This window comes from Falco naumanni, chromosome 5, assembly GCF_017639655.2.
Source record: "Falco naumanni isolate bFalNau1 chromosome 5, bFalNau1.pat, whole genome shotgun sequence".
NCBI lineage: Eukaryota > Metazoa > Chordata > Aves > Falconiformes > Falconidae > Falco > Falco naumanni.
This window is the reverse complement of record NC_054058.1, coordinates 85954628-85975862: the sequence shown is the minus strand read 5'-3', so window position 1 is coordinate 85975862 and position 21235 is coordinate 85954628. Positions and strand designations below refer to the sequence as shown.

The following is a 21235-nucleotide window of genomic DNA, read 5'->3' as shown; positions in this document are numbered from 1 at the left end:
TGCTGTATCTGATTTCTAGAATGACATCTGCATTTGCAAAAGAGATGACATTTAAAAACATTATCGTGCTCTGGGTCTCCTTAAACTTTTCTCATCCTAGCACCTGGTATCCAAACAGCAGCTTTAGACAAATATTTTCTAACTAAAACTTAAAGACAGACATAAAAGGATAGGGTTTTTTCCTTGTTTATAATTTGTGTTATCATCTCCCTCCGTCTCCCCTCTTTATCGTACCAGTGTATACTCTTTAAGAAGAAACCAAACAAATCCTAGCTCCTCTCCTCTTTATTCACACCACGCTTCTGCTTCACAGTAAACCGAAGGGCTAAAAGCCTGTGATGCCTAGAAGACAGATGTCTCTTGCACCGCTCATAAAGCTGGACAGAGGCATCACATCACATTTATGCCTTCAAAGTCCAGTCCTGGTCACTGCACACACATTTAAGGCATATATAACATAGAGAAGCATTTTACAATCGTTCAGCTACCACGTTCATTTACAAAGGAAAACAGAACTGTGGCAAGTCTGTCCTTAGTCTTCAGGCTAGAGCTGTCCTGAGTAGATTTAAAGCTTGCAGAGGCAGAGTGAACAGGAGCTGGAGGCAACTCCAAGGAGTCTGGGGAAATGAAGAGGATGGGTAGCTGAGGAAAAGCATCAAAGTACGACCTCATAATGCACCATGAAGTTGGATTCCATTACGTAAGGACACTTCTGTATAAAGACTGCTTGGGCAGAAGTCAGTTTTGCACAAATGCCTTAGGCTAGACTGGCCGCTCCAATAACTTAAATATATAAAGTAAAAGTAAGTATGGTAGCTTGCCTGAAGACTGCTTTGTTGAGGTATTCAGCATGTGTTCTGTGAATTTCTTCCAGGTTGCCTACAGAAGACAGTTTGTTTCCAAATTCACACCACGTAACATGTAGAATCTGATTAGCAATGTAACCTTGAATTACTTTCACAAAATGCTGCATTTCATGTTTATACAGCTGGAGCTGTCGAAACTGAACGGAATTTGAGGCACCACTCACTAAAGCTGAAAATAAACACAGAAATATATCATCACCCCACAGAGACCATCTAAAATCAGAATTTTTCAGGGAACGAAGGTTTCTGTTAGTAGAGCCTATTTAAAATGTCAAGCAAGTTTCTTAAAAAAATTGTGGGTTTTGAAGCTTGACGTGACTGTTTGTAAGCAACTGCCTAGAGCAGGGTGCTAAAAGAATTTTAAACAGTACAGTTTCTAGTTCACTCAGTATACTTACCAGTGCGTTTTAAGTGAAACCAAACATCCTTGAGAGTCCACACCATGTGCTTCAGCTGAAGCAAAAAGGAGAAGATCTTGTTGTATTTACTCATGCAGCTCTCAGTAATAACGATGTTCAGAGGCCAGTCAACCTAAAAGAAGCAACAGTGCTGATCACGCTATATTTTTGTGTTGTTAGAAATTATAAGAGTATTTCAGACACAAGTATTTCAGGGACATAGAAATTAATGTATGTATTTTAATAATGCAATGCCCAGGCTAAGTAAATCCTGTAATTTCCATTACACAATTTTTTACTCCATTCTTAAAAACATATTAACTTTACGTATTCTTACATAATCTATTCACAGTTCTTACATACCATGGTATAATTGCAGCATTCTACCTTTCCCCATGCTTTCTTACCTTGTACCTTAGCTCTAAGCAACTCAGAGCATCAGGTGCATTGGGCTTGAACACTTCTGGAAGATACTTGAGGGCAAAAGAAAGATTGGAAGCAAGCTGGGTGTCACCATGAAGACTGTACTGTAATGCTTTATTTAGGATAGAATTAAGAACCAGTGGATTCAGCAATTCACCAGGTGTTTGTCCTGATCCAAGCTAGGGGTAAAAAAATAAAATAAAATCCTAATTACATTGTATTAATGTTTATGTAACATGGCTCCTGAACGCAGGTGAATTAAAGCAGCATGGTAAAGTGGTGACTATCCTGTCCTGCTCCACCATTGTGACTAGAAGTTTCTACTTCTGCCGTAGGGATGCATAAACAGCATAAGAAGCAACTTCTGAACTATTTGCTGTTCACAGCACGAAGGTAGTTTCATACCTGTGCTGGTTTATTTTGGTATATTGGACTGCAGTTTGCTGCGGTTCAGGACCTGCTACACTTTCCTGCTGCAGGGAATACAGCCTTCAGGCTTCAGTGGGGCAGAAAGCCAGCGAGGTAACTCCAATCTGCCTATCTCACCAACTCTGCGCTCCCACAGGTTTACAAATAAAGCTATTCATCAAGTCTGCATCCCCAAATGCTTTCCCTGCTTGGGTCTAAAGCATTCTTAGGATTTAGAGAAATGCATTAACCACCCCACAGCTACACATCTCCCCTGGCAACCAGTTATATTAACCCAGGCCGCCCCTCCGACCTTGCACAGGGGTAAGTCGCAAAAATACTGTCTCATCAGAGGGGCCAGCACTCTCTTCAGGTGCCCTCCCCTCTGCTTTATAGATATTTGAGATAAAAGTAGGAATTCTCCAACACAGGCCTTTCGCAAATGGCAACATGCTCTTCCAGCATTGCTGCCAGCAGATGGGAGGGGACAGAGCAGCAGTGCAGCTTTTTTTGCAGGAAAGAGTGAAATACCCTTCCATGACTGCTTATCTGTCAAAGTTTGAAATTATTATTCTCGATATGCCAAATCCTTGTACTCTGTTGCTGGGATTAGCAGTAGGAAATTTTACTCTCTTCCTTGGGACTTCCTTGGATATGGGCATTACTTCCAAGCAAAGACCTTCCTTTGCCTCCGTCCTTACAACGTTAACAGAGTTCCTTGCTACAAGACTTCTCAACACAGCACAAAGTGGAAAATGGCACAAACCAGGGTTCTAATTCACACCATTCCCTCATCCCATCCAAACTAATCCGGAGGTGTCACACTAAAGCAGACAACCCAAACCCAAGGGTTAAGACAACAAAACAAATACCTTCTCAAACAACAGGTCACTGAGTGACTGAGCAAACTCCCCGTCTTCCATTAACAAGAAGTGTCTCAGTGCTTCAAAATGCTTCTCTACATTCAGTTCCACGAAGTAGTAATCAACTATTGCTTTGTTCACAAGAGAAACACTAAGAATAAAAACACAGAAAAGGTATTATTCTTACAAGTAACTCCTTCCTTACTGTTAACATTCAGCTGTGGCTACATCAGATTAATGCTCCAGTACTTAACTCTGATGTCCAAGACAGGATGATATTCACATAAGCCAAAGAAATGAGACCAAAAAAAAAACAACCTTCATCCAAAATACACCAGAATTAAAACCTACCACTTCAGATAACTGGGTTTTGAACAGTACCGGGGAAGCATTTTAAGACTGGCTACATTAATGATCTTTAGAAAATGCTGCTGGGCGTGGAGCAACACTTTATCAATAGCTTTCTGTTTTATTTCTGTCATCTACACAAACAGATTAAGAAAGATTACTAAATCCCTGAGAAGAATACCCTAATTGGTAGAGATCTGACACTAGATACTGAGGGCAGGTCTATGCTACAGTTGTCAGTACAGTGTAGGTATTCAAGCTAGCTTTAAATAATTTAACTTGCATATCAGGGATAGGCTAATTCTGCCAGCACACAACTCAGGCTCGCTTACTTTGCTTTCCTGAATACATGAATCTGTACACAGATCATTCTGGTAGCCAATCCAGATGTTTAAAACCAAGGTAGATAACGATGTCTTTCTACACCGCACCAAACTTTGAGCACAGCATACTCTGAGCTAGCAAATGGGAAGCCAAACATACAAGAGGTTCCAAAACGGGAAGCATTTCAACACATTTGTAAGTAACTGTGTTCATGACAGAAGCTAATCTTGTATACAGTAACAAAAACTTTTGTTTAAAATACCATTAGATATACTAATGAAACGGTCCAACATGGAACATGTAGGGAAACCTCATACAATAGTAACAATAACAGCTTCCATTGAACTTCAGGACAGCCTTGAAGCTGGAGTTCCCACAGAAACATAAAATCTATCTTGATCAATATGCATGAGCGTTAATACAATCAAAAGATTTTTCTTTTTTTTCCCCTCATCTTTCATTTGCCAAATAAAAAACTAGCACAAACATTAAATAAATCTTGTTAAAACAACGAGGAAGCCAATGGTGTGGAAACTACTGCCGCATAATCCACAAGTCTGAGACCAAAAACTTCCCTCCAAGCCCTTGTATTTCAAATAGATGTTCAAATTTTTAATTAACACATTAAAATATAAGTTTATGTTAGTATTTATAATGTAAATCTGAACTTTTTGGGTAGTAACGAACCATCCACTGGACCACTTCTGGGGGCAAAGTGAAAATTTAAGAGAACAGATCTATGTGAAACTCGTCTCAAAAAAGAACTAAGAAACACGACATTGCTAAATTATCGATTCACTATTTCTAACAAATACTCACTGAGATACAAGTGGAGCAGTAATAGAACGCTTCATCAGCACTGGCAGAGATAAGAGCTCACTCAGCTGTACAGCTGTTTCATCTGTTGCTGACTGTACCATAGGATCCACAGGAAAAGTGTACGATCTTGGTATCACATGATGCAAGAGATGAGAAACTGGTAGTTCTGCTAAATTCAAAAATACATAAACATCTTAAGTTACTACATTTAAGCAATTTGATAATCTGTTCCTATTAAACTCTACAAACTTCTCTAGGTTATATCATCATAATGCGTCAAAATTTATTTCTCATCTTTGTGCCTAGAAGAACTGCCTGGCTACTGGAGGTCATAATACTGGCAATCTACTAGTAATTCAATTATTTTGTTCGGCACTCAGCTTTCTTGCTGAAGTTTACCACATCTTCTATTGATCTAATGTTCCAACAGTTCTACTCACACATCAAATCATAACTATCCTGATATTTTTCAATACAATACTGATCCGATAAGGCTTTCAAATAAGCTTGTTCTTTCTTCCACGTATCTTCCTCTCCCCCTTCCTCCTCCTCAGTCTTTGGAGTATTAGCTTCAGAAAACAAAGTTTCCTGAGGCGCAGCATCTTGTGGAATTGCTTTTTCAGGTTCTTCTGCCTAAAACAAAAAAAAGGACAAGTTGTATGAGAAATGCTGGCTTTGTCTACTCACAATTGACTAGTTGCTCCTACTGAAAATAAAAGAGCTTACTCACCTGTACTTTTCTGACATACAACACGGTACTACAGTGATTACCAGATTAGGACAGAAATGCATTACCTTAACTACCAGGGTGTTTAATCCTTTGAAAGGAAAGGAAGTCTTCTCGACAATTAGTTTCTTACCTGTAAGCTCTGTGAGGAATCTGGAGAAGGGTCCTTGTTGATCACATTTGCAATTACTGTAATTACAAGTAAATTAAAGACAACATTTACTCAGACTTGCTTGCTTGCTTCTAATACTTAGTTCATACCTCAGATCTGCTCACAAAGTTTGTCAGAATTTCTCTATAGGACATCACGGACCCCCTCCTGGAACAGGCCCTCCCCGCAGTCCCACCCAGGCAGTTTCATGTCTATTCTCTACTCCAGATCCCACAAGGTCCTGTTCCACGAAGTTTCAGACTAGAGGTTTTTTAATACTCTGTTTCATTTATGTAAGAGGCAAGACTAAGCTCAAATTCTTTCCTCTAAATTCTGTGTCTGAAAAGCTATGCAAGGAATTAAGTAATAAGTACCCATTTTGAACACAAACATTTACAGTTATTTTCAAGACCCCTTAAACAAATACTGACTGAATAAACAATGCTACTTTACCTTCTTGTTTCTCTCCTGTTGTATTTTCATTTTTGTCATCTTTAATATTAGCATGAAGAAAGACTGGAACACTATCAGATGACTGTGACTGTGGTAAAGTCTTTTCCTTAACTTCTGACGTTTTTGCTTCCTTTCTGCTGCCTTCAGCAGGAGACCACTCTTCACTATACAGAAGCGTCTGAACTGTGGAGTCAGATGAAGGACCCAAAATGGTGTTACGATGAGGTATTGGATCATTTTCTGTAGATGGGACCCACTTCCCTACTTGGATGCTTGACTGGGATGCATGACCAAATGGGCTCCAACGAGATTTCAAAGGCTCTGTGTCTGAAACCAGTTCTCCAATTTTGATGTGCGACTGTGAAGCATGGCCATGGATGTTCCAACGAGGTCTAGCCGAGACCACCTCTGACACATTTTCACCAATCTTGATATTGGCATCAGATGCATGACCATGGATGTTCCATCGAGGCCTTGTAGGAGCTACATTTGACACATACTCTCCAATCTTAATATTGGCTTCTGAAGCATGTCCATGAATGTTCCACCTCGGCCTTGAGGGCTCTACCTCTGAAGCATATTCCCCAATTTTAATATGAGCTTCAGAAACATGCCCATGAATATTCCATCGGGGTTGGCTAGATTCAACTTCAGCAATATAGCCGCTGATTTGTATATGGGAGTCTGAAGAATGCCCATAAGGACTTGAATGTGGCTGGTAAGTGTCCACATGAGGTACGTATTCTCCAACTCTGATGTTGGCATCAGATGTATGTCCACGAATATTCCACCTAGGCCTTCTGTACTCCCCATCAAATACATTTTCTCCAACTCTAACATGTCCCTGCCAAGCTGCAAATGGTCTGAGAACTGTATTAAAGTCATACTCATTTTGCTGATGCAGTGGTGTATTGTCTTCTCCTTCCAGTACTCCTACCAAGACAGGCTGATCTGTACTTACTTGAGAAGTCCCAGAAAGATCCGAGTTAATATTTCGGAATGCTTCATCCAGCAAAGATCCTTGTACGTTAATGGCAGCAGGTTGTTCATCCTGTGGCTTTGATAAGAAATCTTCTATATTCACACTGGCTTCAGGAAAGGAATCAGCACTGTGTGGAGGACTGCATGCTTTCTCCGAACTTTGGAGACTGCTTTCAGACCCTGCTGCTTTAGGCTGAAAATGCTGATCAGTGTTATTATCTGTCAGCTCTGGCATGGGCAGTGCTTTGTCAGCAGAAGCAGCATATTCCAGCCCAGGCTCGGATTCTTTTCTGCCAACATTCTCATTAGAATTCAGAGGTTTCACAGAAGACACCTAAAAAAGAAATAATTATTATGCTGTATGGCTAGTTACATAATCAAGCTACTTATCAGGATGCCACTTTATTAGAAGTAAGATGTAAAATCTTCCAATTTTTCAGAGGTACTACAAACAACATGACAACTGCTCACCCTGCTGTTATAGCGAACCTTGTGTTTACTGAACTGCAATGGACCATGAGAAGGATTCCCTTGAGGGAAACTTGGAACAACAACCTGCAGTTTATGTAAGAAAGTAAACTCACCTGTGAATGTGGATCTTTCACAAGAGGGTTTTTATCTAAGGCCAGCTGGCACTGTTTATAAGGAATAACATCCAATTTTCTCCTGTAGTTTCCATCTGGAAGTTTTTCAAGCATTTCCTGTAAGTAAAAAAGACAAAACCAAAAGTCTTTGAGCACCAAGTACCAAATTTTCTTTTTTACATATCTTATATCTTTTCAGAAGATACCTCAATGCGTTTTTGATCTTCTAATAGAAACTTCAGACGGGCTGTTTCCAATTTGTGTCGCTGGATTTTCCATAACGCTCTTTGTTCCCTACGGGCTGCATCGTCAGAGAGTTTGCTATAATGGTCAATTAATTCCTGCCTAAACGAAGGTAAAAATAAAGCTAAAGTTACAGATTTTCACATAGTCATTTTCATTTTCCCTTCTAAAGAACAAGACCTTTTAGCACTTCAGAAACAAGAAGCAATTTTTAAAAAGTAGAAAACAGAAGCTTCAATCACAAACAATAAACAGGTGAAGAAAACAGGACTGTGTTCTCAGTCTGTATTTCTGTAACTATTCTTAGCAGGTCACTCATCTCAAGTATTTTTAGATGTAACAGAAGAAAGTAAAATACAACTAGATGCATAACAAGAGAAATTCAAATAATTATCAATCCAATTCCTCCATCTGCTTTTTGTTTCTGCTTTGAAATACACGTGACCATTTTTGCTGTGGGCTCAGCTTTTAACTGTAAGATGCATTTAATTTTTTTACTGGAATTATGATCACAACAAAACCCAATCTGGATAGGGTTGGTATAAATCAGCAGGTTCCAGATTTTTGGGTCACTAACCACTCCTAAATCACAAAATTGCTTATAAATTACCAAAAATCCTTACATTCATCTTTTAACTGCAAACATTACCCTTGGAGAGCAATGTCTGGGAACTGCTAGTGCCGTAGATTTAATATACAATAGTTTTTCCTGAGGTCTTTAGGAGGTTTTGGATTATCTAAGCTTTGGGAGACTACTCTGATACATTTACCTTGCCTTTTTTTCCAGTTCTTCTTCTAAAGCTTTCAGTCTTTTTTCTCTCTCTCTGAGCTCTCGGGCATAGCTGAAATCATCATCAATTTCTTCTTGCTTTATTGCAAGGCGACGCTGCATAATATTTAACACTGTTAAAAGCCACTCTCAATACCAGCTGTAACACACACTTCTGCAAGAAAAGTTCTTATTTGTACCCCATGAGCTATTCATTCAATAAATCAATATGCCCTTTCAATTATTTGTCTAAGAAATACAGTTGGCCTCTAGAACACACAGAGAAATACCTCTTGGTCTTTTGCAAATTGCTCTTTCAGCTTCTGAAACTGTTCCCGCTTCTTTGCATCCAAAGCCATGCGTTCTGATATTTGTCGATCTGTATTAAAAATAAAGGTACCGATAGCTTACATTAACAAACCCACTAGAAAACACATGAAGCACTACTGCAACTTACCATTAATGGCTTTTAATACTTTGCTAGCAGTTTCTCGAGCATGAACAATTAATTCTTGTTTGGCTATTTCCATTCGTAAATCCTAAAAAAAAAACCCAAACCAAAATACAGGTAGGCATTTTTTCTATTATTTTAGACTCGACAATACACTGTTGCAAAGACAGGTGCACACTTTATAATGGTCATTAATCTATGATTACAGTACAGAAATATGAATAAAACAATTAATTAAATGTAAAGTCTATAAACTAATACTGAAAGTTAATACTCTAGACCTTAAAACAAATCCATCTGATACATGCACTATAGTGATGGCACCTGAATGGCAGAAGTCTCTTTATAACTAAAAGAGTTCTGAAAAAACAATTAGCTATGCAAATCACAAAAAGAGTCTTATCTGGTTACTAATCAGCTTGTCACATTTATTAAATTAGAACCTCACAATCTTTTCAGAACTTTTCAGTAGGAGAGCAAATCTGCTGCTGCATAGAACTAAGATGGAACTCTAAAACCCATTTAATATATGAAAATGCCAACAAATGACAACACACCAGCTATACTTTTAAAAGCTATATTAAGTAAGTTTATATGCTGTGATAACAATTCAAACAGCAATTGACCAATGAAAAAATACTAACCACAAATACAAATTCTTTCAGGAATAACAAAAATGAGAAATTAGTATTAAAAAAAATATCTTAACGATAAGGTCTTTATTCTTTTATTCATTTACCTTTTCCTCCTTGCTTATAGAACTGTATCGGGCAATTCTTTCCATTCGACCTACATACACTGCACAATCTCTCTCTATTTCTTTCAGCTCCTCAAGCGAAAAAATAACTGAAATCCGGGGAACAGGTATATCTGACCAACATATATAATGCTGAAAAATGAGAAATTTCTTTTTAAATACATCTTTTAAATTGTAAAATGTTCCATTATAAACTCACATTATGTTTGTTTTTTTAACTTAGCAATGCTTCAAAATACTCAAACAAGCCTCCACACAGGATATAATTTTTTTATTAAAATAATTGGCTTTAATATTTATATCATTTGAGGCAGGAGACAGAAGTATAATGTTCCAGAACTTGGATCACAGGTCAAATTCTCAGTCCCCTCTTTCCCACTGAATCAGATAGGAATCTAAAATCTGATACAGAATTTTATACTAGTCATTCTAAATGCCTAACATCTTGCTTTTCTGAACACCCAAATTAACTGCACCTGAGTAACTCAGCACTGAATGCATCTCTCCTATCAGAAGTTAGGTTTTGTTCACTTACATCCCCCACAGATCCCCACTTAATAGGAACTGTCTGGAACATAACTAACATACACCAACAGGACAGAGCTCTGCACCAGACATAACTATCAAAAATACGGCCAGTGCACCCCACGGAGTACCTGTTCTCTAGGATAAGTATCTTGGGTTTTTCTGGTCCACCTCAATATCCCTAAATCTCTGAAGCTGTACTACTCAGTGCAGAAAACAGGTAAGTGAGCTTTATGGGGGTGGGGGAGGGGAAAAAAAGAGCGCACAAGCATGCTCACAGTGGATTCCTCAGTCTACTGGTAAGAGCCACAAGATGGGATCCCTAGAGCTGTGTTCCTGGGACTGTGTCAGCCTAAGCAAAAATGAAGAGCCGCTGTTGCGGGCGTTATCACTGAAAGGGATGAAACACGACTGGCACTCTCAGACACGAAAGATGATTGAACCTGGTGCCAGACATCCTGGGGGAATGTTCTGTCTATTAAGATACTGTGTTAGTGACTGAAAAAGCTGTAGTTTAGTTTATAATGGAAACGATGGCGGACACTGCTTTATAAAAAGCCCAGTACTACTGGCACACCTAAGTCAGTTTTAGAATAGTAGGAGGAACTAGCAGAGGGTCATCTCACTTGAGATATTAGGTTTATGCCTGGTATCTGATATCAAGCAGCTGATACTGGGCTGCTCAGCTCTGTCAAGACTGGGGAGCTCTGATCTTAAAAAAAAACCCACAAACTAGTTACTTGGGAAATAGTGCATATAGACTTCTGACACCTCTGTGGTTGTTTCATTGTTAAACATATATAGAGAAGAGGGAAGACGCAAGGTAGTTTAACATGTTTTTCTTATTAAGGACAAAACTTGTTCTCCAAAACATGAACAAACAGAACTATTTAAGCACTTATGGAATTGTAGCAATAGAGATGAAATAAAAGAGCTACGCAGAACTGAGTCAAGGCATCTTGAAATCAAAAAATAGCAGTGTGAGTTGTGTGAAAAATGGAAGGCACTTGCTTGGAAGCCCAAAACATTTGCTTTCAATATAAAGAAGACATAATAGCACATGCATTGGATATGATAAATTTGATGCTGTTAAAAATTTGTATTTCTGCAGTGAGGTGTTAGCAAGTAGAGTGGACAGTCAGCTCACAAGTACCTGAGAGCAAGTAATCGCCTTTCATGAACGCACATCCTACTCAGCAATACCAGTTTTCAATAAAGGGGCAAACTTGCTAAAAAACTAGAAACTTGCTCTAAAGAGACATGGTTTTCTCAATGTAACAGGAAGGAAACAACCCAAAACTTACCCTAGGACAGCACAGTTTCAGCAAGTTTATGGTTTTCCCACATATGTATACATCATTAGCAATATGTTTAAGAAATACAGGGACACAATCTTCCACTTCTTTTGAAATCAAAACATAACCATGAGTCCAGTAATGTTTATCTACATATCAAACAAAAAGATGAGAGTATATATTTTTAATTATTTCATTAACAGCACATACTACATAAATTAGAATTTAATCATATACATACAGTACCTCTGAAACAAAGATAATCCTCATTCACTTGGATCATAAATTCTCCATAAACATCTCTGAATACACCACTGTATACCCAATCATAGATAAATCTAAAAAATATAATTGTACAATATTGAAAATCAATCCTCTTGCCTTTTCAACTTTATTATAACCAAACAGTAGGTGTACTCTTTAAAACATCAAAACACACAAGATATAGGCAAGATAAAAACCAGCAATTATGTGCTGTCACACTGATATTTAAAGATACACACAGAATTGTGTGTATAAGAACACTGTCTTAATTAAAACAACCTTTTTATTTCTCTGTATTAATTTACTATATCTATCAAAAATTTCTAGAAATCTTTGCAGCACATCAGAAGCATAGGGAGAGATAAGCAGAAAGGGTTTATTTTAAAGAGAGGTAACTCTTTAAAAACAGCATGGAGAAACTGAAAGGGTATAAAAACAAAGATGCAATACTTTTCCTCCGGACCTAATACACATGCAATAATGAGAACTACTATGTTGGAATATCTATTTATGTTTTTTCGTATTTCCTCTGTGTGAAACCAGACTTGAAGAAATAAAAACATAGTTATCTGGAGCTATAGACAAGAAGGCTTAGAGCACTTTGAAGATAATCTTTTCTTTTCTTAGGAGTTGCAATACTAACATTGTTTCTAGAGGTTGGTTCAGTGTAACAAACAGGAAGCATGTAGCACAGGAACCACCATTCAACTTTAAGGTTGTAAGTAAAAAGTTAATAACTTTTAAAGTGTTAAAAATCTCATGTTTCTATGATTTATTTGACCAACGACTTCTATTATTTAATTTTTTTTCAGGGTAATGAATGATTAGGGTAACACTTTGTGCAGATCATGGAGGTCTCCTTCCACAGCAGCCCTGACTGTATATCATTCATGCTTCAGTAGAAATCTGCAACAAATTTAGGAGTCAATGCAGTTAAGTATCACCTACTAGTAAGCATATTTTCATATTTTTACGTTCCTTGTGATGCCATGATATCCTGCCCTTGGTATTTCAGAAATCTGACTATCTTCTATAAATTGCAGAGCAGGAGCTGTGAAGATATTTCTAAGAGTCTTCTGGTAAATCTGAAATTAAATTTCTCTGAAGGACATTTAATGTAGAAGGAATTAAAAACAAGATGGGTGGCCATGGGAGGAGTCTTAGATTTAGAGCATTTTGCCAGATTTTATATTTCTAGTATCATTACACCTACTAAGTATCACTGTAAACTGATAATGGACCACAGCTATAATCCATATAAATAGCTATTAAAAAAAAAGTAGTATCTCTTCAGAAAGTCTATAAACTAACAATTTCTAAATTGATGTGCACTGCTTAACAAAACTGTTGCAATCCAAGGAACTCTACTTCCTATTGTTAATTACATCTACTTAATGAACAACAGCTTTTTATTTTTTTTATCTTTGCTTACTGAAAAGCCCACAAAACAGTGGAAATAAGCATGAAGTTTCCCAGTTTGTGCAACTCCAAGAGAAACCTGTTAGTTGCCAGTTTCAGGATATTACTACAGGTATGAAAAGAAAAAAGTTTATCTGAAATTTATATTCGAGTATGAAATTCCAGGACCAGCAACAAGAAAAAAAGTTTATTTACATGTATTTATTTACTAATCTAGTCACATACAAACCCCTTATATTATAACTGAGCAGGAAAAGAGAGAGAAAGAAGGATTCAGAAAAATGAATTAATTTCAGTAGGTACTTTGCAGATACAGCCACATCTTATATTTTCTCTGAAAATGTTAACAGCCATTGTTAAATTAGCAATTACCCTCCAGACTGCTAATTCAGAATTGCTCTTAAACACAATTATGTAGAGAATGGTATGGACGCACCTTGTGTACGGTTCACAGCTTGTCTTCAACAAAGACAGAAGAACTGGATAATGCTCATTGCTACAGTTGTTGAGAGCCTCTTTGTACAGATATGAAAGCAATTTAACACCCTAAACAACCGAAAAATATTAGAATATTAGGCAACAAACTTCAATACAACTTTAATAATAGAAGACTCAGAAATACACAGCTTTACATGTTTCACTAGACACAGAAGGCAGGATCCACCTCAATTCCTCTAGCTATCTATAATTAAGATCTGAGCTAGTTACCTCAAGCTCACTTTATAGTCACTGGAGAGAAACAGGTATGTTTAGAGAGTGAGATTCACTCACCTTGCTACAAATACCTCCTTTTGAATGAATTTTAATGTGCTCTGAGGCTTATTTTGGGTCTTTTGTTTACTTCAGGTATTGAATACACAACACAAAATTCCAAATTTTAAAGTATCTGGAGAAAGGATCATGGCATTCTAATTAGAGGTCCAAGGTCATACCTTTGGTAGCAGAAACACCACTAAATATTTTATGTAAAATTCTACCCAATTTTCAAGAATCTTAACTCAAATCAAACATAAAAACATCAAATTATCACCGTAGGAAATGAAGCACCAGGTCCACCACTGATTGCCAGCGCAGTTGTTCCTATGCCACAAAGTTCAGCTAAATACCTAAAAAACAGTATTAAAACAATGTAACAATTTCTGCCAGAAGTCTCCGAGATCACAGTGATGCACCTTGCTAAAGCTGAATATCATACAACACCCCTACTGTATCAGTTGAATGGTAACAGAGACAACAAAGAAACTGAATATAAAGACCTTACACATTTTTCCCTACAATCTTCTGTATTTAAGGAAATCCTTCTGTTACAATAACAGGAAAAATACTGAAAGACTATGTAAAAATGCACATGTAATACTGTCTCTTTTAGTGTATATGAAGAAATAGATTGCATATTTTATGCTATGAAAACCTTAAATATTAATGTTATTCTCTTACCTCAACTGACGACCTAATTTTCTGAAGAGAAAGCTGATTGTTAGAAGACTTAAAGTAGGAGGTGTTGACAAAACACAGGCTCGGTAATATTGAAGATACTTTCTCAGCCCACTTGTGAATGCCTAGTATCAACAGAAAATATTTAAAGTCTTACTGTTACAGCTGTTTATAGTCTATCTATGTCTCACATCAATTGTATCAGCATGAAAACAAGCCTTTCACTAAAATAATTTGTATATGCAGAGACTTGTATACCAAAGTAAGGGGAAAGTAAGGGTCCACGCAACTTCAGACATTCAAATTAGCCAAATGACTCCTCTATACACTTTATACATCAGTGCACAGAGCCTGTACTCACACACAGTGCAATAAAGCATCTTGGTTCAGCTTCTTTGAATTCCCCCTAGAGGACCTCCTTGTCCTCTTAACAGCCATAATATAAACCTAGGGAAACCTGTTTCCTTACTTTCATCCTAAATTGGATACTGCAAAAAACTTGTCTAGAACTTTTTCTAACAAGACAAGGAGAGACATTCTTATTCAGTTTCCATTAACATTGCTGTAAATAAAATATCCAGAAAGAATACATTTTCATAACGAATTCTAATTCTACACATTAGAAAGAGATTAAATCACCTGCTATTACACGGTCTACATACAGTTCAGCATAATACAGAGGAATGACAGGCAAAATATGCACTTAATAGAAAATAACTAAAGGTATTAAATATCATATTTCTCTACTTCCATTTTTATTTTTTTAGAGATCTATACTATATATATACACATACCATATTAAGAAAGTTCTTGTATTTTAATTTTATAGATCTTAATGTATAAATATACAATGTTTTTAAAACATCTAACAATTATATTCCTTTAGTCCTCAACAGAACAATATGCCTAAACAAATCACACTTCAGGTAATGAAAACCTTTTATCATGCATTTTGGTGCAAGCAAGCCCTAAGCAGACAGAGCTGTGATTTAAACACAGTGGCACTGTTCATTGCCAACCTGGGATGAGCAGTACCCTTAAAATGCTTTGCAGAATGCAGAAATTCCAGCTTTACACGAAATCAAAGTTACCTTCTCTACCTAATTAGGACAACTAGCCCATTAAATCTCGATGACTTAACACAACTATTTTACCTGAAACACAAGTCCTTTGCTGTATGAAGAGTCTAAAACTGGCTGAAGAGAAAAATGACTTAGTCGTGTGTAATAGGTTCCATACTCTGCAACTTCTGAGAGTAGGTTGTGCATTGTCTCTGGTGAAGTTCCAGATACATATACTCCCTCCTTTATCACAAATGTCTGAGCCGCCTAAAAGGATATAGGGAGGGGGAAAAAAAGTCAGATTCAATTGTCACATAGCTGTATTTTGATTTAAAATTGCAAACATTTACACATAAAAATAAAGCAGACATTTTCAGTTTAGATAATCTGGTGACTGATACTATATAGCTAGAACAGTGTGATAAACATTAAATTGTAGCAAAATTTCAAGAGTATGAACGGTATTTTTCAAATAGAGTAAGACTCATATCTAATTCTTTAAAGAAAATCCTATCTACAACTATTTACACCTCTATTTTCAAGTGTTCATAAACCTATTTTCACTTAGAGGACTACAAATACTCTTAGCCTATTGCAGGAACACCATTATTGCAATAAATAAATACTGCCTTATTTGCCATTAGGTCGCATTCATCATTTTAACAGTATCCACAGCTGCAAGATCTCAGAAGAAATAAATGTGCTGCAGAGGAAACCTCTACAAACAAGAAAAGTTGTGACTAAGAAGCACAGTTAAAAATCTTCCACACCTGATTGAGTGAAAACGTAGTGGATACCACACCAATGAGGACATTCAAGACATCCTTAACCAGTTCAGGTTCTTTCATTAGCACAAGCTGTGGAAGCTGAAGTACAGTATTACTAAACAGTTGCAATTCCCCTTCTCGAAGTTTGTAAAATTTGTCAAAAGCTTCTCTCCCAGCTTCAGTAAGATATGGTTCCTCTTTTTTACCAGGCGGGCTGCGTCAGAGTAAACACAACATTACAAGGTAATGATATGAAAAGAAGGAAATACATCTCCTAAAGAAAAGAAGGCATTTCAGAATTTTACACAGCCAGTATTGACCACAGAAAAAGCTACTAGAAATATAGTACATTTTCAAGGGAATGCGCATTCAAGTCAATGAAACTGTAGCCCACATCAGTACAGTGAAGAAAGAGGTAATTTGAACACGAGTTCAGAGACTGAAACCTTGGAAGAGAAATACCAGCTTCTTTTGCAGCCTTCCCCGATTGCAGTCTTCACATTAGGAAAATGAGGTCGATAGTACACCAGGTTTCCAGGGTCCATGTAATACTAATATTCAAATACAGAGCAAGATGCTCAAAATGCTATAACTACTTGTATTAACTCATTTTAGCTCTTCCCAGCGAGGATTACTATCCCCTCAAAAACAGCTTCTCCTTCTGATTCTTCCAAGAATTCTGAATTCTAGTACCACGTATTACATGAAAGCTGTCAGGCTATATATATATAAATATATAGTCTATATTTGACTCTAAGGTCCTTACAGTCTAAATGTTAGCAAGAAAAACTGCCTTGTACTAGGAACAAAGCTAGTGTGCTACAGCAGCTTTTAAAAATCACATCAGGGAACTTTTAAGTTTCTGAGCGTCTCAGGATCAGGAGTTGAAAAAACACACTGTGTAATACTGCAACAGACACATGACTAGCTTATTCCCTAAAATTACAGAAAACACACAGAGCAAAGTTTCTCCAGGAATCTCTGGATTTCTGTCCAAGAATTTGGACACAGCACCGTCCATCAGGAATGAAAGGAAGATACCCGTTATACCTGCTTTTTTTTCTGTCCTTCTATTTTAGGGAAGCCAGGAAGCTTTAACAGGGCTATACAGAGCCTTGTCTCAGAAGATGCATCTTCTGCTCAACAGCCAACAGAACTACAAGTCTAACTACACCATCAAGAAACCTGTTAATTTCTGTTTTGGTTACAGACAGGGAAAAGGAATACAATATCTTACAATACTGGGAGATGTGTGTTTAATTATTCTAGTGCTCTATAACTACCACTTTCTCTTTTGAAACTGAAAATATGGAATCATTTTAGACTGAGATAAATTGCATAGTGCACAAAAAGTCAGATTGGTTAGAAAAATGTTACATTTCACGCAAATAGAAAGTGTTTCCATAATGTCTTCAGTGTTTTTGACAAAGAAGATTTTGTTTTATCTCTTCCTATGGAACAGCTGCAACCTAAGAACTAGTTTGTTGAAACTGCATGATCTTTAATCCTTTCTCAATCATGAAGGCAGTATACTGAATTATGTGAATTAAATATGCTCGTTTCACTATTTATACTGAGGTAATTTGTAACTAAGATGAAATGCACCTTCATACATTTTCATACGATGCATAGTAAGTTTGCCAGTAACATCAGACACGTACTATCCAATTCTTTCCCAACATCTTCGTTTGCTGGGTCCGTATGTAAGCACTGCATCCCACAAGTCTATGTCTGGAGTCATGCTCGGCTCTGACTGAGAATCAGGAGTCAGATTGGATGCTGACTGGAATCCCTCATCTTCTGACTGGTCTATACTTTGGGGAACCTGTCAGGGAGAGTTCAAATGTTACACGTAAAAACATTTTACTGAAGAAACATATGCTAACACAGAAGATGCTCTGCTGTCATTCATGATCAAGTGCCTCTATATGACAACCTGTCACCCGACCTCCCTTTGTATCTATTTTAGGTTTTTCCTGCAAGCACTCTTTTCACTTGATAAGTCTCTATAAGTATTAATGCCTACATAAAAACCAACAATCACCATCAAAACAATATACTGTTTGTCAGTATATTATTGACACTTATTCCTTCGGTAAGCATATAGTTCTACAAACTGAGAATCCAAGGTCTACACATTCAACAATATGTAACACTAATAAAACCATACTGCTCAGTTTTTCAGTAAAAATCCCAGACCCTAATTCTTCAAATTTGTAAACATTTCATTAACTATGACAAACATAGTTTGCTCCCTTATGCTTATTCATATGCAGAAAATCTGCAGGCATCTAAACAATGTATATGCCACATCCTCAACTCCCACTCAACAGAACTTGTATATCAGAATAGTACTAATTTTAGAAAAAGACAATCACACCCACATAAAAAGCAGCGTGCTGCTCTTCAATAAATCACAAATTTTCCAGTCTGATGGAAAGAATACAGTACTTACGCAAAAAGGTTCTGCCTCTCCCAAGTTAGAACTTACATCCATATGTGCACATTGAAAAGCAGGGGTTTTCTTTTTCAATGTGTCTGCCTTTTAAGTTTCAATAAAGACCCCGAGTTAAGGGAACTACAAGAGCTATCCACATGTTAAGCAGTGGGAACAAATTAACGATTAAAAGTACAGAAGTACAAAAAACGTACCTACACACAGTAAAAATTGAAAGAATGAAAAAACCCTGACAAGTACCTCTATGAGAATAAAACATAACAAAAATAAACAGAACGGACAACAAAAGGGGGAAAAAATACAGTAGAAACTGTACACACAGAAGAGTTAAAAGGACAGTGGGAATGAGGAGGTTCAATGAAATATAATAACCAAAACAAATGTTTTAAGATACAATAAGCCAAGAAGAAAATACAAGTTAGTTAACATACTGAAGAGCAAAACATGTACATTCAGACAGAAATGCTTACGCAGGCAAGCTGAACAGTAACATGTAAGCAACAACGCAAAAGAGTTCAATATACAAGGCAGGCAAAAATGCAACCAAAAGACTACTAGGGTGGGGAAGGCACAGATATAGCTGATGGCTTAACTTCATAAAGCCTATGGCCAAATCATGGGGTTTTTACACAGCTACAGGACAAGACCGAGGTTTTTGTTATCATACATCTCTGAATGCAAAAAGCTTATCTGGTTGTCAGCAAAGAAAAGGATCCCTGCTCCATCTTACGTTCCAACACTGTATGCTTCTATTACAAATGTAACCACTAATTGTATCTTAAATTACAGTATCCAAGTGGCATATTGAAAGCATGCATACACTCTTAAGTCCAAAACAAATGATACCATACTTTAATTGCAAGTCCAGACAAATCTGCATTGTCAGGCACTGGTGGTAAATCCAACTTGATGTCCATATCATACGTACGGCTGTGGACAAGAGCACCGAAGAGCGAGACCCGCGTTTCTTTCTCAAACTTGTCACCAGCAGGATAGTTCTGTGAGAACAACCCTATGGCAGGGAGTCCAGTGCCAGGTGCAGCCTCCATTATCTGAAGCGTCTTTTGAATTGTGTCATTGAACTGACATTCTTCATTTGTTATTAGAGATTGTATATCAGCTTCAAATACACTTACATCGTAATAATCGTAACCCTGATATTTGACATTTCTCCCAACGTATTTGTTGTTCAAAAAATAGTCCTTTTTTTGGGGTACAAGCTGAGGAGGACCTGTTCCAGCAAGCTGTACTAAGAGATCCAAGACAGAATTAACCTCAGTAAATGGTAAGCATTCAGCTGTTTCCAGTTCCTCCACAAGATTCTCCAGTCTATCCGCTTGAGCGCCTAGGCCACCAACTCTCAAGTTGAAAGACAGCATCAAAATTTTGTTCTTCACAGGAAGCCTGGAAACATTTGATTGCAGCTTACGAGCCTCATCTTGAAAAAGGTTTATGAACAGGGCATTATAAGCAACCCTTTTCAGATTTTGCTTAGCCCTTCTCTTGCTGATCTTGAGCCTGCCCAGGTGGACCTTCCACGGCAAACCTGTCAAGTGTGCTTCACACAAATCATTGAACAACTGCGTAATGCTCTCCATTTCAAATCAAGTTGTCAAGTTACAGCAGTTACAGTCTGGGTCTCTGTTTTCATGTGAAGACCTGAAAAATATCAGGAAAAGGAAGAAACGCTTGTAATGTGTATGAGAAATTGATGAATATGCTTTAACTTAAACTGAAACTGCCCAAAACGAGAGAGAAGAAAACCAACCTAACACATATTTAGGACACAAGCTATAAAAATAACACCGTGACTCTGATCACAAGCTAGGTGCTGCTGCTGCAAGCTTAATTCCAGACACCTCATTTTGCTCAACAGACTGAGACAGAAGATTGTCCCGATCTAATACAGGATTCACGTGGGAACACCTCCAAAAGCTCTACCGCTCCAGCTTTTCCCTGGAGACACCCGCCACCTGCCCCCCCCCCCAAGCAGTGCCCTCGGCAGAAGCCACGCACAGAGCGGCGAGAAGCGGCGGGCTGCTGCCGGTGACCGCGGCGCGGGGCTGGCCTGCGCGGCGCCCTCCGTCCCTGCGGCGGCTCCGGAGCACCCATCGGAAAGGTGCGGGGGGTGCCGGTGCCAGCACCACCCCGGAGGAGCTCCCGGCGGGGGGGGCGCATCCTACGGATCAAGCTGGGCCCAGCTCCTCCACCCCCGAGAGCCGCCTGCCAGCCCTCGCCCTCAGCATCAGCACCGTGCCCGCAGAGCCGCGCACCGCGCGGGGCCGCCCCGCCACCGCCTTCCACCTCTCCCCCGCCCGGGGGACCCCGCGGCCGCGCTCCCCACCCCGCCGTACCTGGGGCGGCCTCCCCGGCACGGGCGGCAGCGGGACGCCACGGCCGCCTCCTCACCCGGCGCGGGCTGCCGCGCACGGCGGCGCTGACGTCAC

At 38.3% G+C, this 21235-nt stretch overlaps 1 protein-coding gene across 4 annotated transcripts in view; it reads right to left on the bottom strand.

Annotated features, from left to right (window-relative positions):
* TUBGCP6 (tubulin gamma complex associated protein 6) overlaps positions 1-21235 on the bottom strand; it is a 23922-nt gene extending 2687 nt beyond the window's left edge. The window contains exons 1-24 of one of the 4 annotated variants that reach the window (XM_040594732.1): positions 21143-21235; positions 19640-20447; positions 17992-18155; positions 16334-16544; positions 15657-15830; positions 14506-14627; positions 14099-14174; positions 13505-13614; positions 11632-11723; positions 11395-11534; positions 9548-9697; positions 8815-8896; positions 8648-8736; positions 8359-8474; positions 7552-7690; positions 7346-7462; positions 5781-7095; positions 5310-5371; positions 4890-5082; positions 4450-4618; positions 2968-3109; positions 1672-1866; positions 1265-1397; positions 822-1035 (exon numbers count right to left, since the gene is read on the bottom strand). In XM_040594732.1, coding sequence (XP_040450666.1) covers positions 822-1035; positions 1265-1397; positions 1672-1866; positions 2968-3109; positions 4450-4618; positions 4890-5082; positions 5310-5371; positions 5781-7095; positions 7346-7462; positions 7552-7690; positions 8359-8474; positions 8648-8736; positions 8815-8896; positions 9548-9697; positions 11395-11534; positions 11632-11723; positions 13505-13614; positions 14099-14174; positions 14506-14627; positions 15657-15830; positions 16334-16544; positions 17992-18155; positions 19640-20386 — 4952 coding nt within the window. In that variant the 5' untranslated portion in view covers positions 20387-20447; positions 21143-21235. Of the gene's footprint in view, positions 1-821; positions 1036-1264; positions 1398-1671; positions 1867-2967; positions 3110-4449; positions 4619-4889; positions 5083-5309; positions 5372-5780; positions 7096-7345; positions 7463-7551; positions 7691-8358; positions 8475-8647; positions 8737-8814; positions 8897-9547; positions 9698-11394; positions 11535-11631; positions 11724-13504; positions 13615-14098; positions 14175-14505; positions 14628-15656; positions 15831-16333; positions 16545-17935; positions 18156-19639; positions 20448-21142 lie in introns of those variants that run through there. The other 3 variants (XM_040594733.1, XM_040594734.1, XM_040594735.1) reach the window with 3 other exon arrangements.